General features: G+C 37.3%; 1 protein-coding gene across 6 annotated transcripts in view; it reads left to right on the plus strand.

Moving 5' to 3' along the window:
• SS18 (SS18 subunit of BAF chromatin remodeling complex) overlaps positions 1 to 16609 on the plus strand; it is a 76403-nt gene extending 59794 nt beyond the window's left edge. For all 6 annotated transcript variants that reach the window (XM_070778793.1, XM_019986788.2, XM_019986787.2 and 3 more), the window contains 2 exons: positions 5617 to 5750; positions 14844 to 16609. In XM_070778793.1, the coding sequence (XP_070634894.1) occupies positions 5617 to 5750; positions 14844 to 14870 (161 nt within the window). In that variant the 3' untranslated portion in view covers positions 14871 to 16609. The remainder of the gene's footprint in view (positions 1 to 5616; positions 5751 to 14843) is intronic.
• The last annotated feature ends 343 nt before the right edge of the window (positions 16610 to 16952 follow it).

Below are 16952 nucleotides of genomic sequence, written 5' to 3' on the forward strand. Positions count from 1 at the left end.
ATGCTGAAGCCTTTTGTGGATCGTAACAAACTGTGGAAAATTTTTAAAAGAGATGAGAATGCCAGATCACCTTAGTTGTCTCCTGAGAAACCTGTATGTGGGTCAAGAAGCAACAGTTAGAACTGGACATAGAATGACCTGTTCAAAATTGGGAAAGGAGTATGTCAAGGCTGTATATTATCACTCTGCTTATTTAACTCATATGCAAAATGTAGGACTAGATGAATCAAGCTGGAATCAAGATTGCCAGGAGAAAGATCAACGACCTCAGATACGCTGATGATACCACTCTAATGGCAGAAAGTGAAGAAGAACTAAAAAGCTTCTTAATGAGGATGAAAGAGGAGAATGAAAAGTTGACTTGAAACTCAACATTTAAAAAAACCAAGATCATGGCATCAGGTCCCATCACTTCATGACAAATAGAAGGGGAAAAGTAGAAGCAGTGACGGATTTTATTTTCTTAGGCTCCAAAATCACTGCAAACAGTGACTGCAACCATGAAATTAAAATATACTTGCTCCTTAGAAGGAAAGCTATGACAAACCTAGACAGTGTATTAAAAAAGCAGAGATATCACTTTGCCGACAAAGGTCCGTATAGTTGAAAATAACGTTTTTCCAGTAGTTGTGTACAGATGTGAGAGTTGGACCGTAAAGAAGGCTGAGCACCGAAAAATTGATGCTTTCGAACTGTGGTGCTGGAGATGACTCTTTTTTTTTTTTTTCATTTTCTTTTTTTAATTTTATTTTATTTTTAAACTTTACATAAATGTATTAGTTTTGCCAAACATCAAAATGAATCCATCACAGGTATACATGTGCTCCCCCTCCTGAACCCTCCTCCCTCCTCCCTCCCCATACCATCCCTCCAGGTCCTCCCAGTGCACCAGCCCCAAGCATCCAGTATCGTGCATTGAACCTGGACTGGCATCTCGTTTCATACATGATATTTTACATGTTTCAATGCCATTCTCCCAAATCTTCCCACCCTCTCCCTCTCCCACAGAGTCCATAAGACTGTTCCATACATCAGCGTCACTTTTGCTGTCTCGTACACAGGGTTATTGTTATCATCTTTCTAAATTCCATATATATGCGTTAGTATACTGTATTGGTGTTTTTCCTTCTGGCTTACTTCGCTCTGTATAATAGGCTCCAGTTTCATCCACCTCATTCAACTGATTCAAATGTATTCTTTTTAATGGCTGAGTAATACCCCATTGTGTATATGTACCACAGCTTTCTTATCCATTCATCTGCTGATGGACATCTAGGTTGCTTCCATGTCCTGGCTATTATAAACAGTGCTGCGATGAACATTGGGGTACACGTGTCTCTTTCCCTTCTGGTTTCCTCAGTGTGTATGCCCAGCAGTGGGATTGCTGGATCATAAGGCAGTTCTATTTCCAGTTTTTTAAGGAATCTCCACACTGTTCTCCATAGTGGCTGTACTAGTTTGCATTCCCACCAACAGTGTAAGAGGGTTCCCTTTCCTCCACACCCTCTCCAACATTTATTATTTTTAGAGTTTTGGATCGCAGCCATTCTGACTGGTGTGAAATGGTACCTCATAGTGGTCTTGATTTGCATTTCTCTGATAATGAGTGATGTTGAGCATCTTTTCATGTGTTTGTTAGCCATCTGTATGTCTTCTTTGGAGAAGTGTCTATTTAGTTCTTTGGCCCATTTTTTGATTGGGTCATTTATTTTTCTGGAGTTGAGCTGGAGGAGTTGCTTGTATATTTTTGAGATTAGTTGTTTGTCAGTTGCTTCATTTGCTATTATTTTCTCCCATTCTGAAGGCTGTCTTTTCACCTTGCTGGTAGTTTCCTTTGATGTGCAGAAGCTTTTAAGGTTAATTAGGTCCCATTTGTTTGTTTTTGCTTTTATTTCCGATATTCTGGGAGGTGGGTCATAGAGGATCCTACTGTGATGTATGTCAGAGAGTGTTTTGCCTATGTTCTCCTCTAGGAGTTTTATAGTTTCTGGTCTTACGTTTAGATCTTTAATCCATTTTGAGTTTATTTTTGTGTATGGTGTTAGAAAGTGTTCTAGTTTCATTCTTTTACAAGTGGTTGACCAGTTTTCCCAGCACCACTTGTTAAAGAGATTGTCTTTAATCCATTGTATATTCTTGCCTCCTTTGTCAAAGATAAGGTGTCCATATGTGCGTGGATTTATCTCTGGGCTTTCTATTTTGTTCCATTGATCTATATTTCTGTCTTTGTGCCAGTACCATACTGTCTTGATAACTGTGGCTTTGTAGTAGAGCCTGAAGTCAGGTGGGTTGATTCCTCCAGTTCCATTCTTTTTTCTCAAGATCGCTTTGGCTATTCGAGGTTTTTTGTATTTCCATACAAATTGTGAAATTATTTGTTCTAGCTCTGTGAAGAATACTGTTGGTAGCTTGATAGGGATTGCATTGAATCTATAGATTGCTTTGGGTAGTATACTCATAACAATTATATGCCAATAAAATGGACAACGTGGAAGAAATGGACAAATTCTTAGAAAAATACAACTTTCCAAAACTCGACCAGGAAGAAATAGAAAATCTTAACAGACCCATCACAAGCACGGAAATTGAAACTGCAATCAAAAATCTTCCAGCAAACAAAAGCCCAGGTCCAGATGGCTTCACAGCTGAATTCTACCAAAAATTTAGAGAAGAGCTAACACCTATCCTGCTCAAACTCTTCCAGAAAATTGCAGAGGAAGGTAAACTTCCAAACTCATTCTATGAGGCCACCATCACCCTAATACCAAAACCTGACAAAGATCCCACAAAAAAAGAAAACTACAGGCCAATATCACTGATGAACATAGATGCAAAAATCCTTAACAAAATTCTAGCAACCAGAATCCAACAACACATTAAAAAGATCATACGCCATGACCAAGTGGGCTTTATCCCAGGGATGCAAGGATTCTTCAATATCCACAAATCAATAAATGTAATACACCACATTAACAAATTGAAAAATAAAAACCATATGATTATCTCAATAGATTCAGAGAAAGCCTTTGACAAAATTCAACACCCATTTATGATAAAAACTCTCCAGAAAGCAGGAATAGAAGGAACATACCTCAACATCATAAAAGCTATATATGACAAACCCACAGCAAACATTATCCTCAATGGTGAAAAATTGAAAGCATTTCCTCTAAAGTCAGGAACAAGACAAGGGTGTCCACTTTCACCATTACTATTCAACATAGTTTTGGAAGTTTTGGCCACAGCAGTCAGAGCAGAAAAAGAAATAAAAGGAATCCAAATTGGAAAAGAAGAAGTAAAACTCTCACTATTTGCAGATGACATGATCCTCTACATAGAACACCCTAAAGACTCCACCAGAAAATTACTAGAACTAATCAATGACTATAGTAAAGTTGCAGGATATAAAATCAACACACAGAAATCCCTTGCATTCCTATACACTAATAATGAGAAAACAGAAAGAGAAATTAAGGAAACAATTCCATTCACCATTGCAACGGAAAGAATAAAATACTTAGGAATATATGTACCTAAAGAAACTAAAGACCTATATATAGAAAACTATAAAACACTGGTGAAAGAAATCAAAGAGGACACTAATAGATGGAGAAATATACCATGTTCATGGATTGGAAGAATCAGTATAGTGGAGATGACTCTTGAGAGTCCCTTGGACTGCAAGATCAAACCAGTCAATCCTAAAAAATCAACCCTGAATATTCATTGGAAGGACTGATGCTGAAGCTCCAATACTTTGGCCACCTGATGCTAAGAGCTGACTCATGAGACAAGACTCTGATGCTGGGAAAGATTGAAGGCAAAAAGAGAAGGGGGCAACAGAAGATTAGATTGTTAGATACCATCACTGACTCAATGGACATGAATTTGAGCAAACCCTGGGAGATAGTAGAGGACAGAGGAACCTGGCATGCTGCAGTTTATGGGGCCACAAAGAATCAGACCTAACTTAGTGACTGAACAACAACAACGTCTTACTATTTTTATTCATTGATTTAAACTCTGCTGTTATGGGCACCTCTTTCCACCTGTGATAGCAAATCTGAAAACCAGAACCAGGCTAAAATTCTCTTGAACCTTCACAAATAAGCACTGAAATTTCAGTCAAGTATTGGAAGTTAGGTATTGATCAGTTCTGGTTTCCTAATTCCAAATATGACTTTAGAAATATTCCATGTATTTCTTGTCTTTTTGAAGGGATATTCTTACTACTCTCAAATGGCATTTCCATTTCATGACCATTGGACATTTGTACATTGAATAAATAGAGTATTCTGGTTTTATTGTGTTCAATGCCCACAAATGTTACATAAATCAGTCAGGTAAGTTTATTGAGTTAAGAGAAGTATTTTCAGTGGAAAGAGAGAGTAAAAGAAATCTAGTAATTTGGGTTTAAATGGTTAAATGCTTTTCTGTCTGACACTGGGTACCCTCATGGAAATGTTCCCACTTTGCTTATCTGTAGGTTTTAGTTGTCAAACTTCATTCTAATAGAAAATTTAGTTTTAATAATCGGGTGCATGATAAATAGTCAAAAGAGTGGAATGTTTTTAAGACTGATGGAATTTATTTAAGCTGGAAAATTTATTCTCTTTGACATTCCTCTATAATCAGTGTTTTCTATGACAGGTTTTGAATGGCTGTGATTGAAACATTTAAGCAGGAAAGCATTTCAGCGTATGCTTTATAAAGCATTCCTAACAACAGACAGTAGTAGGATTTACGAAATAGACATATTTGTTTGGCAAGCCAAATTAGTCCCTTGTCTCTCTCTGGACGTTGAAATCATTCACTTATATGTGTTAAGTATTAAAGGTGATGGGTACACAGAGGGTAACTTCTGAATCGTGTTTTTTCACATGCAGTCTGTGGCTTTTCAAGTCTTCTTTAGTTTCTGTTTGTCGGTGCTTGTCGGTGTAGAGCATAAAGCTTTCTTTTGGTGGTTGTGAATGTAAATCTGAAATTTACGTGTAAAATCGTTCTTTGTGATTCTTCTAGTGATTGCAAGTGTAAATATTGAGTGATACAGCTGTGACTATCACTGATTTCCAAACTTTAATTAGAAATTTCTTCAGTATTTTAATCTGAATCTGCTTCTTGCTTTTTTCTTTCACCCCCTTGCTTATACTGGTTAACTTTCAAATGGAAATACAGATGAGTTTCCTTAACATCACATGCTTTACAACTCCCGAGTCTCTTACTCATTTTGACATATGAAATTTTAATGGCTAACACATAGCTTAATAGTTATACTGAATCAAAGCATCTTGGTACATGGTAGTATCTTTACAGTATTTTTTTATAATTTATTTTTAATTGAAGGATAATTGCTCTATAATATTGTATTGGTTTCTGCCAAATGTCAGCATGAATCAGCCGTAAGTATACCTATGTCCCCTTCCTCTTGAACCTAACAGTATTTTTACTTATAAATTTTGGAATTTATTTAAGCATTTGAGAAGAATCAAGATAGCAAACTATTCTTTTGAGTTTAAAAATGAGAACATAGTAACATCTAATTCTAAACCCTTTCTAGAATTCTAGGAACTTGCTATATTTTCTTCTGGAGTTTTATTTGTGTTAATTATTTTGCAGGTCCTTCACAGGGTGGCCCAGGTCCTCAGTATCCTAACTACCCACAGGGACAAGGTCAGCAGTATGGGGGTTACAGACCGGCACAGCCTGGACCCCCACAGCCACCACAGCAGAGGCCTTATGGGTACGACCAGGTAAGTTCCTTGGCCAGCTGTGTGGCTGCCCCACTGTGTGCTCACTCTTGATTACCTTAAGTATTTTTCAGTTGGTGACTCATTTTTCCCTCCTTTTGTTTATAACATGAGTTAACCAAAAAAAAATTTTCTCTTGAGTCTTTTTCATAGAATGCTAGCACAGTCAATGGCACCCCACTCCAGTACTCTTGCCTGGAAAATCCCATGGACCGAGGAGCCTGGTAGGCTGCAGTTCATGAGTTTGCTAAGAGTCAAACACGACTGAGTGACTTCACTTTCACTTTTCACTTTCATGCATTGGAGAAGGAAATGGCAACCCACTCTAGTGTTCTTGCCTGGAGAATCCCAGGGATGGGGGAGCCTGGTGGGCTGCCGTCTATGGGGTCGCACAGAGTTGGACACGACTGAAACGACTTAGCAACAGCAGCAGCAGCACAGTTAATCATGGTTACTGTAGCATATAAAACGTGGCATTCTCCAGGCACCAGCATTCATTCATTTTCATTCATTTGTAGTCTCTCTCTAGTCTTTACCCTGCAGGCATGCTTCCCTTAGCCCTTCCAAACATTATTCTGTATTCTAAACCCCTTGATTTCTCTTATTTCCCTTCTGTTTATTGTTCAAGACTACTCAAGACTTGACCTGTTGAAATGTGGAGTCCATCTGAGTCAGTGCTCTCCCTGGCTCCCAGCTTCATGTCAGCATATTCACTCCACTTCCTTAGCAGCCACGATGTCCTTTCTCTTTCAGTTCATACTCATAACCTTTCTCTGCTGCCTCCTATACCCATATCCATTATGTCAGATATTAATAATCTTTCTATCTCCCCTGTTATCTTTCTTTCTACTTCCTTCAGATAAGTATAAGTGTATCTCATCCTATGATGTCTGTATTCTCTTAAACCTTCTTTTCATCAGTAAATTGCTCAGGCTTCATAATCCTGTGCCACGGTCATTGTTTTATGAATCTTCTCATACATGCTCTAAATTATTAAGATGATTTATTACATTGGCAGGGTTTTTTTTTTTTTTTTTTTTTTTCTTTTATTGATTTCAGGTTTCTTTAATGTCTTTACAGTGAGGAGAATCTGATCTGTTCACCACTTAAGCTGCCTAAAATACATTACTTTTTAATGTTAGAGTTACAGGACCAGTAGAGACAATCTGGTTTGAGGAACAAGTCATATACAATGCTGGTTAGATGCTGAGGCATGAGCAGCTCTTTCGTCAACACTCTCTCAAGTGGACAACCCTCTTGTACTGACAGTTCTTAGTTAGGTGGGAAAAATAAAAGGATGTGGACAGATAAGTAATATTAAAAAGAATGTACTAAGATTAAGTCACAGGATTAGGGAAAGTTTTATTTAATTGTAAAATAAGTGTTGACTAGTGAGTATTTAAGGACAAGATCCCTGAGCAGATATAATTTAGGCTCATTCTAATTCACAGGATTGCTGTTGAAAAGTGGTCATTTACTCCATAATTCAACAAATTTTTATTAATTTCCTGTGTGTGCTGGACACTATTGTGTCCTGGATGAGTGAAGCAGACCTGGTCCTTACGGCCCATGGAGCAACTCTCTCGATCTTCCTTGACCTCGCTTTAGCATCTGACTCAGGTTCCTATCTTCATTCTTAACTGGTCTTTTTTAGCTTCTACATGACTACTGTTTTGTTCCTCTTAATTTCCAGTGATTCCTTTTCTACTTTCTACTTGTTTCTCATCTTTCTTTTACCCCATCAGTTTCTTTTATCAGTCCTTGGCTTGGTGTTTTTCTCAGTCTCTATTCCTCCTGTCTTACATTTTCAGTATCCTTAGCCCACCCTTCTCAACCCAACTCCAGCTCCATTTTTTCAACTGTGTACAGAACATCTCTCTGGGTGTCTTGCCATTTTCTTCAACTTCATCATTTTCTTCCTGACTCATCATGTTTCTGAATCTCCTAAACTTGTATCATTCATTAAGCAAATGGTTCTTGAGGAACATTTGTGTGCCAAGATGGGAATATGTTAGGAAAATTAGATCGATATGGACTCTGCATTTGTGAACTTAAGTCTAGGTGGGATACAGACAAGTAATAGATGATATGATGTAGTGTGAGAAGGTACTTGTATGAGGGAAGGCAAGATTTTTGTGAAAGGAAGCTCTTAACTCAGATATATGTTTCTTGAGAAGTATAAGTGTAGGAGCCCAGGGCTGAGAAGATATTAGCCAGCTTGTTGTAGAGAACAGATGGGTATTCTCGTCAGAAAGAAGTGCACTCATGAATGACTAGTGTTAAGTTATGTGGCTCAGTAAAGCAGAAGTGTGGGGAGGAAGAGGCAAAAGGGTGGAGAGATAAATTAGGGCCAGGTTAGGAGGACTCTTGTAAGGCGTACAGGAGAGCTTGGTTTTTATCTTGGTAATGGTGTGGGTCAACCACAATGTGAGTATTGCATTCTCACCAGCAGTGAATGGGAGTTCTTGTCACTCTGCACCCTCATCAGCATTTGATGTTATCAGTGTTCAGAATTTTGGCAATTCTAATAGGTGTGTGGCATATCTCATTGTTGTTTTATTTTGCATTTCTCCAATGACATATTACATAGACATCCTTTCATGTGCTCATTTGCTATCCTTATATCTTCTTTGGTGAGGTGTCTTTTCAGGTCTTTGGCCCATTTTTTAGTAGAGTTGTTCATTTTCTTACTGTTGAGTTGTAAGAATTCTTTGTATGGTTTAGATAACAGTCGTTATCAGATGTGTCTTTTAACTGCTTTGTCTTCTTGACTTTTCTTATTTTTTTGACATTGTCTTTCTCAGGGTAGAAAGTTTTAATTTTAATGAGTCCAGTTTATCAGTTATTTCTTTCATGGATCACACCTTTGATGTTGTATCTGTAAAGTCACCGCAGAACTCAAGGTCACCTGTGTTTTCTCTTATGTTGTCTTCTAGGAGCTTTATTAGTTTTGTATTTTACATTGAGGTCAAGTTCTTACTTAAGTTAATTCTCTGAATTGAGAAAATCTTACTTGTTAAGCTTTGTATCTGGATTCACTTTTTTGTATGCAGATGTCCAGTTAACTAGCACCATTTGTTGAATGGGACCACCCTTGCACTATTGTATTACCTTTGCTCCTTTGCCAAAGATCAGTTGCCTGTATCCAAGTGGATCTGTTTCTGGGCTCTCTATTCACTTCCATCTATCTATTTTTCTGTTCTTTTACCAATATCACATTGTCTTAATTGCTGTAGCTTGATAGTAAGTCTTGAAGTTGAACATTGTCAGTCTTTGTTGTCTCCTCCAGTATTCTATGGTTATTCTGGGTCTTCTGCCATTCCATATATATTTTATAATTACATTGTCAGTATCCAAAAGTAACTTGCTAAGATTTTGGTTGGAATTGGGTTGAATCTTTAGATCAAGTTAAGAAGAACTCCTATATCTCAACAATACTGGGTTTGCTATCCATGAACATGGAACATCTCTACATTTATTAAGTTCTTTGATTTCTTTTATTACTTTTTAAGTTTTCCTGATGCAATTCTATGTATATTTTATTAGATTTATACCTAAGAGTTTAACTTGTGGGGGAGAATTCTTATGTAGATGGTATTGTTTTTAATTTCAAATTCCTCTTGCTCATTGTGATAGCTTAGGGTGAATGGTGTGAGATTCATGATCTCCGAAGAACATTTAGCTTTAGGACCAGAGACCAGGCTTGATGACTCAAGAGCTTTTGTGTAGCAGAGTTTTATTAAAGTATAAAAAGGGACAGAGAAAGCTTCTGACACAGACATCAGAAGGGGGGCAGAGAGTGCCCCCTCACTAGTGTTAGCAAGGGAGTTATATACTTTTTAAATTGGTTATTACAGTAAATCAAAAGAATGTCTCAAGTTGTAAAAATTTTACCAGACCCACTCCCACAGTTTACATTTTAAGATAATAGGATTAGAAGTTAACAACAGAAAGAGTTCCAGGCTTAAAGAAAAAAATGTTTTATGACTCAGACTAAGGAACATAGAGGGAAAAAAAAGACGTTTGTCCTTTCCTTCTTGAGAATTCCAGACCCCTCTCTCCTCCTCGGGGACCCTGGACTTCTTATCAACCTGCCTAGCAGTTGACTCTCTCAGCTGCTAGTGTGTAGGGGAATTTTCTGTCTTAACCTTGTATCCTGCAACCTTGCTTATTAGTTTCAGGAGGTTTTTTTTATTGTTGCTTCTTTGGGATTTTCTCCCGAGTCAGTCATGTCATCTGCAAACAGACAGTTTTATTTCTTCTTTTCCAATTTGTGTATCTTTATTTCTTTTTCTAATTGCATAAGCTAGGAATTTCAGTACCGTGTTGAGGAAGAGTGGTGTGAGGGGACATCTCTGCTTGGTTCCTGATCTTAGCAGCAAAGTTTCATTAAATACTATGTTAGATGCTTTTATTTCTAGCATAGCACTTATCTCCATGTGACACATGTAGTTATTGTTGATTATCATACTCTCTTCCCTAGACCCTCAGTTCTTTAAAGACTTCACCATGTCTGTTTTTATCCCTGTTGAGTCTCCACCGCCTGTGGGACACGTTGCTGTTGTTAGTGTTGTTCAGTTGCTCAGGTGTGTCCAACTCTTTGTGACCACATGCACTGCAGCACACCAGGCTTCCCCGTCCTTCACTGTCTCCTGGAGCTTGCTCAGACTCAATGTCCACTGAGTTTGTGATGCCATCCAGACATCTTGTCCTCTTGTTGTCCCCTTCTCCTCCTGCCTTCAATCTTGCCCAGCATCGGGGTCTTTTTCAGTGAGTCAGCTCTTCTTATCAGGTGGCCAGAGTATTAGAGCTTCAGCTTCAGCATCAGTCCCTCCAATGAATATTCAGGATTGATTTCCTTTAGGATTGACTGGTTTGATCTCTTTGCAGTCCAAGGGACTCTCAAGAGTCTTCTCCAGTACCAGAATTCAGAAGCATTAGTTCTTTGGTGCTCAGCTTTCTTTATGGTCCAACTCTCACATCCCTACATGACTACTGGAAAAGCCATAGTTTTGACTGTATGGACCTTTGTTGGCAAAGTAGTGTCTCTGCTTTTTAATATGCTGTCTAGGTTTGTCATAGTTTTTCTTCCAGGAGGGAACACATTGAGTAGTCAGTAAATGTGGTAAGTGAACATATAAGGCCATTACTTCCTAAATCTGAATTGTGATCATAAGAATAAAGAAACCTCTAAAAAGTATTCTGACAGTAATTTTAAGACCTTTTTAGGATTAGGTGAATGAAAAAGAGAAATTTAAAGATAGTTTATATTACTCAGTTATTGTTCAATCTAGGGACTCTCACACCATACACTCTCTAGAAAATCTCATTTACTCACAGGGTTTCAGTTTATCGTGCTGTTGACTGTCAAGTCTCTATTTCTAGTCTGACTTTCTCTTTTGAACATCAGGCGCCTAGTAGTCATCTGCAGTTAGAAATAGCATATCAGTTTCATATAACCAAAGCATTCATAATCTCTGTGCCACACATTCCTCCTTTCAGTGTTGTCTGTCAGAGACAGGTACTGTTGCCAAGTTAGAAAGCCATGTGCCACATGTAGTACTTATGTCTTTCTCCATCTCCCTCTCTCCATCTAGTAAATGACAGAATCTTGTTAGCCTGGTCTCCTCTAACATTCTTGTATCCATCCACTTCTAAAAGTGCCGTATCTTTGTTTAGACCATTAATATGTCCTAACTTCATCACCGGATGAAGGATTCTCCCATGCTATCTTCTTGCATCCTTTCCCATTCATTCTTTACTCTAGTCAGAGGAATTTTGTAATTTAAAAAAGGAAAAGAAAAATTGAAGAGGCAAAGAGAGAGATGCTATGCTGAGGCTTAGAGTAGAAGTGATTGACCCAAGATGACAGAGGTGAGAAGTGGTCGAGCTGGGTGGTAAGTCCTGAGTAGTCAACTAGAGACCCAGTGATTGGACCCTTCCTTGTACCAGGCTGCCTCCAGCCACACCAGCTGTGTGCAGAACATCTTCATGCTCTTCTTCTTGAATAACTTTTTGAAGCAGGAATTATAATTATCCTCACTTGTCAGATGAGAAAATCAAGAAAGGGAAGGTAGGTAACTGGCCTCAAGACCAAGAAACTGTTAAGCAGGAGAGTTAAAACTAGAAATAGATTTCCGGCTGCAAAACCCTTATTTTTACCCTAGAATTTGCTAATGGTTGTAAATATACAGTATTTGTGGGGGCTTGCTTGTGATTTGATTTTATCCTAGCAAAGTGATTAAGTCTAGATCAAGTTACTTAAATTTTCAGGGCTTCAGTTTCTTCATCTATAAAATGGAGATATGTATACTGCATAGGTAACAGATGAACACAAAGCACTTATTATGGTGTTTGACATATGGTAATTAAGATCTTATTGAGATATATTAACAGTTAGCTATTATTGATATTAGTCAGACTTCTTACATCTATTACTTCAAGCTGTGTGTTACCAAATAATCAATAGCTTCTACTCCTTATTATGGTACATTCTTTTTTATTCTCCAGTTCCCTAAGCATTTTTTAACCATTTTTTCTCCACTTTTGCTTTAGCTATGTCTGCTATTTGAATTGCCCCTTTTTTCTTTTCTCTGCTATTTAGATTTTACTATTAAGGCACACAGTCTCTGTGAAATATTTTTAAAATAATTTTAGTTGTGTTAACCTTTTCCTTTCTGAATGCTTATAGAACTTGTTCTGTAACTACACTTTATTTGTAAATCTGATTTTCCCCATTTTTAAAATTTCTTACAGTGCTGAGCATATAATATTTGCTCAGTAAACGTTTGTAATTGCTTGAATATCATATTTGCCATACATTATTGAAGAAGTCTTATGTGTCAGGCACTCATCAATACTTGGGGACTAAGAATGGATAAGACCTAGTCCCTATCATTAATTCATACTATAGTAGATAGATTATAACTTCTGTTTATATAGCACATCAGTTTTTACCTCTCTTCTGCATTCACGTCATTCATAACATGTGCCACTTGCTTTCATCATTACTATCTCATTATACACATTCACTAGGAGAGCATTTCCTTCCAGCATTAAGACTTGCTTATTTCTAATTTTTTTGTAATTTTTGAAAGTGCTTTTTCATGTCCTCTCTTATTTGAGTGTCCTGGCAAACAAATGAGGTAGAACTTGTGTAACCTTAAACAGAAAAATGAGATCCAGAGATGAATATGTTATGGTCCCCACCTTATAGGTGAAGAATCTGCATCTCAAAAAATTAACAATAGAGTTGGGACTTAAACTTAATATTTAGATAATTTTATAGTTGAATAGCAAGTTCCTGTACACTAAGCATTTCTTATTTTAAACTTTGTACTATAGGAGTTTTTGTGCTTCTCTGGTGGCTCAGACAGTAAAGAATCCACCTGCAGTGCGGAAGACCTGGGTTTGATCTCTGGGTTGGGAAGATGCCCTGGAGGAGGGCACGCCAACCCACTCCAATATTCTTGCCTGGAGAATCACCATGGACACATGGGATTGCAAAGAGTTGAACACAACTGAATGATTAAGCAGAGCATATAGGAATTTTTAAACAAAAACAGCAGGGAAGAACCTCATGAATCCCTGTATACCCACAAACCAACTGCAACAAATATCAACATTTTACCAATGTTGTTTTATATATGTCCCATCCTATTAGCAAATCCTACCTATAAATATTTCTTTTTATAATGTTGTTTTTTTTAATGGCCTGTTTATTTTTTGGCTGTGTGAGGCTTCATTGCTGTGTGGGGTTTTCTCTAGTTGTGGCAAGTGGGGCTGCTCTTTGTGGTGTGTGGGCTTCTCTTGTTGCAGAGCACGGGCTCAGTAGTTGTGGCACATGGGCTTACTAGCTCCCTGGCATGTGGGATCTTCCCAGAGCAGGGATCAAACTCGTGTCCCTGCGTTGGCAGTTGGATTCTTAACCACTGGACCACCCTGGAAGCCCTACACATATTTTAAGATGAGCTCTGACTTTAAATTGTTCTGAATATAATTATGTAAAATACCTCAATATTTTTAAAACCTTAATTCTATTTATAGTGCATTATCTGCTCAGATATAGTGCTATTCAGCAGATTTTCAAGTATATCTGCTTCTATGGAAGTGTAAATTTTTAGGGTACTACTTAACGGTATAGGAGGATTTCAACTCTAGAATACTTTCTTGATGTAAAATAATTAATAGGACTTAGAGGGGGATGTTTAGCCAGAGGAAACAGCTGATTATGAGCTCCCAGTGAATACTGTTTTTGGAAAATAAGTGCTTTTATGAGCATCTTTTTAAAACACATTTAAGACATTTTATTAAAGTAAATTTTTTCTGGTCTCTCTTTTCTTCTACCTTTCTTTTTGGAGAAAAAGATTTTCCTTCTCTTTTCTAAAAACCTGCTTTAACAGTTGTATACTGGACATTGTTTACCTCCCTTGTAGAATGTTACTGTTTCATTCATTACCTGTTTTATATCTATACTTGATTTTCTTTCCCTTGCTGTCAGCCTATAGGCCCTTCAAACCTACCTTATTAAAAGCAACAAAAGATAAACAGTCTTTCTTTGATTTTATGTACCAGCTGCCTACCTGAATATGTCTGCTGATACCTCACTGGCCTCAGGGAAAGGCCCAAATTCTATAGACAGGCTATAAGGTTCTATGCCCCTTATCTCCCAGATATCTCTTCATCCTTGGTACTTATCCTAACTTGGTGTTAATACATAAGTTATTATAATAATCCAAACAGTTACAGACTTTGTATATTAGCATATAATTTATACACTGATATACACCATGGCAGAGTTTAGAGCCAGAACTTCTCACTCATTCCTGATCACTTCAGTTCATCAAAATTCACCAGAAACTTAAATTCTCATTATGTGCTGTTCTAGGCTCAAAGACTTGGAAATCCATTTGCAGTTGAATGTGATATCAGAAAAAAATTACAGAGATACTGTATACCTAAATACAGAACAATTTCTGTATGTTTTGAAAGTAGCTGGTTTTGCCATATGACACTATAAAGACTGACTTGTGATTTTCTGTGCAAACTATTATGGTCAAATGATCATCTCATTACATTTTAAAATTTATCTTTCAGGGGCAGTATGGAAACTACCAGCAATGAAGATACTTCCATTCCAGTAGCCAGAATCTGCTAGCAGCCATATTGTCGCCTCAGCACTGTGGACTCCTTCCTGTGAAGAGACCCTTCCATTCCATCTAGTTTTTGGAAAAACCTTGTGGATAAGCGGCTGTTTCATCCGTAAGCAGCCTGTGTGGCTTAGTTATAAAAAGGCTTTAGTAGCTCAAAAATACTCTTGATTTCACATGTCTACTCTAGATGGCAACATTGGACAGAAAATACAATGACATACCCAATTTGCAATGATTTCGGAACTGCGTTTCAAACGGACTGTTACAGACTGAAAGGTGTGAACAGCTTTGTATGTTTATGAAGGTTAAGGGAATTTAATACTTTTCCATAGATTCTTTTGTAAGGGGAAGAGGGAAATGTACACTTTTTACAGCAGCAATATTTTGTATATTATGTTTATTTCATGTGGTGAATATGCAAGGCGGTACACTACGTGCTGGACAGAATCAGATCCTCTGTTGCTGGGGATGGGAGCACGTTGGATGCTTGATTGTGCTAGTCTGAACGTGGGGTTCTGTGAAGCTGAAGGCGAGGGGGAGACAAAGCTCCCACGTGTCCACCACTGGGTTCTTCAGAGGACGTTCAGACCCCTTTCCTCTCTTAGCTAATCAGGGGCACTGTGGTACAGTTTTGAGTAAAAAGGCGTTTTTTAAAAAAGCTTTCCAGTTTTGTGGACAAAAACCTTTTTTATAAAAGATCATTTATAATTCTGTTTTAAAATGTGAGGCAATAAGAATTACTTCATGTGGGATCTGAAGAATCTTGGTTAACAGTTTCATGTAAGTCTTCTCCTAAAACAGCAATAACTGAACCTGAAAGTTTTGATTTTACCTGGTTTGACTAATCACTAGTAAGTAATATCAGAACATTTTATAAGTGATATCAAAGAAGAGTCAACAATGATGCATTTTATTTTTTAACATGAGAAGGATAATTGGTTTCTATAATAAGAATAGTTCAGGAGACTTTATAAACCTTCCTTTCAACTTTTCTTGACTGGAAATAATGCCATTTATAAAGGAATACTTTTACGTTTTCCCCTTTTTTATGTTGGTTAATAGAACACAGAGATGTTTAGGAAAATGCTTGCTGATGAGGTTTATTCTGATCTATATTAAAAGCATAGAGGTTGCATTTAAGATCACTCTGTTTTATTAGCATGGTCTATTTAATCATACTTAAGACTGTCCTGTGCCTGATTGTTTGAGCTGAGTTCAGGGATTTTGCATTGGGCAGGAAATCATGCATTGAGAAGTTTATAACCACAATTATTTAAGCATAATCTGAAAACATCTAGCCCAAAGGTAAGTTGCTATTTTCATCACAGTTGCCTGTGCCCAGGGAATAAGGTATATTCTTTATAATTGGATTGTTTTTTCCCACTTACAACTGGAAACAAAACAGAAGGGGTGCCATAAATTTGAAAAAGCAAAATGTACTGTTCTCAACATACTGTAACCAAAAGGAAAAATTTTAATGTGTCTCTGTGTGTATGAAAGAGAGTGTGCGCGTGTTTTAAGGTCTGAATAAGGCTTTTTTCAACATGGTCAGTAGAAAATGGACATCAAGTTTGAACAGATAAAGCATGGACAGCCTTATTGTGACTGAAATGCTTTTAGGTTCTGTGCCAATTTTCCACCACTGTGTACTTTGTTGCTATTTAAAACTGTATCAACTCTAACAGAAGAATAAATTATTTGTGATTTTAATTTTCTCATTTGTTTTTTTAAATTAGATCTCTTTGACTCTCTTGTTCTGTCTGGAGACTGTGCTGTGGGTTTTTTATATAAGTTAGTCTAGTATAAGCAGACTATATTTGTATTCTAGGACTATCGAAATTCTCTTGTCATGCCCAAGTTAATTAGAATTAACTGTTCAGTAATCAGCATGTTGTGTGGGCTGTTTGTTATGGAATTCTTTCTCTGAAAATGAAGTCCATGAGGCTATAATCAAGATGACTGAATTAGATAAATGAGTTGAGGAGATGAAATTGTGCTGAACCCAACCTGGTGTAGATATGTTATCTCATTTGAAATAAGCTCAACTGACATT

This window comes from Bos indicus, chromosome 24 (assembly GCF_029378745.1).
Source record: "Bos indicus isolate NIAB-ARS_2022 breed Sahiwal x Tharparkar chromosome 24, NIAB-ARS_B.indTharparkar_mat_pri_1.0, whole genome shotgun sequence".
In the NCBI taxonomy this organism is placed as follows: domain Eukaryota; kingdom Metazoa; phylum Chordata; class Mammalia; order Artiodactyla; family Bovidae; genus Bos; species Bos indicus.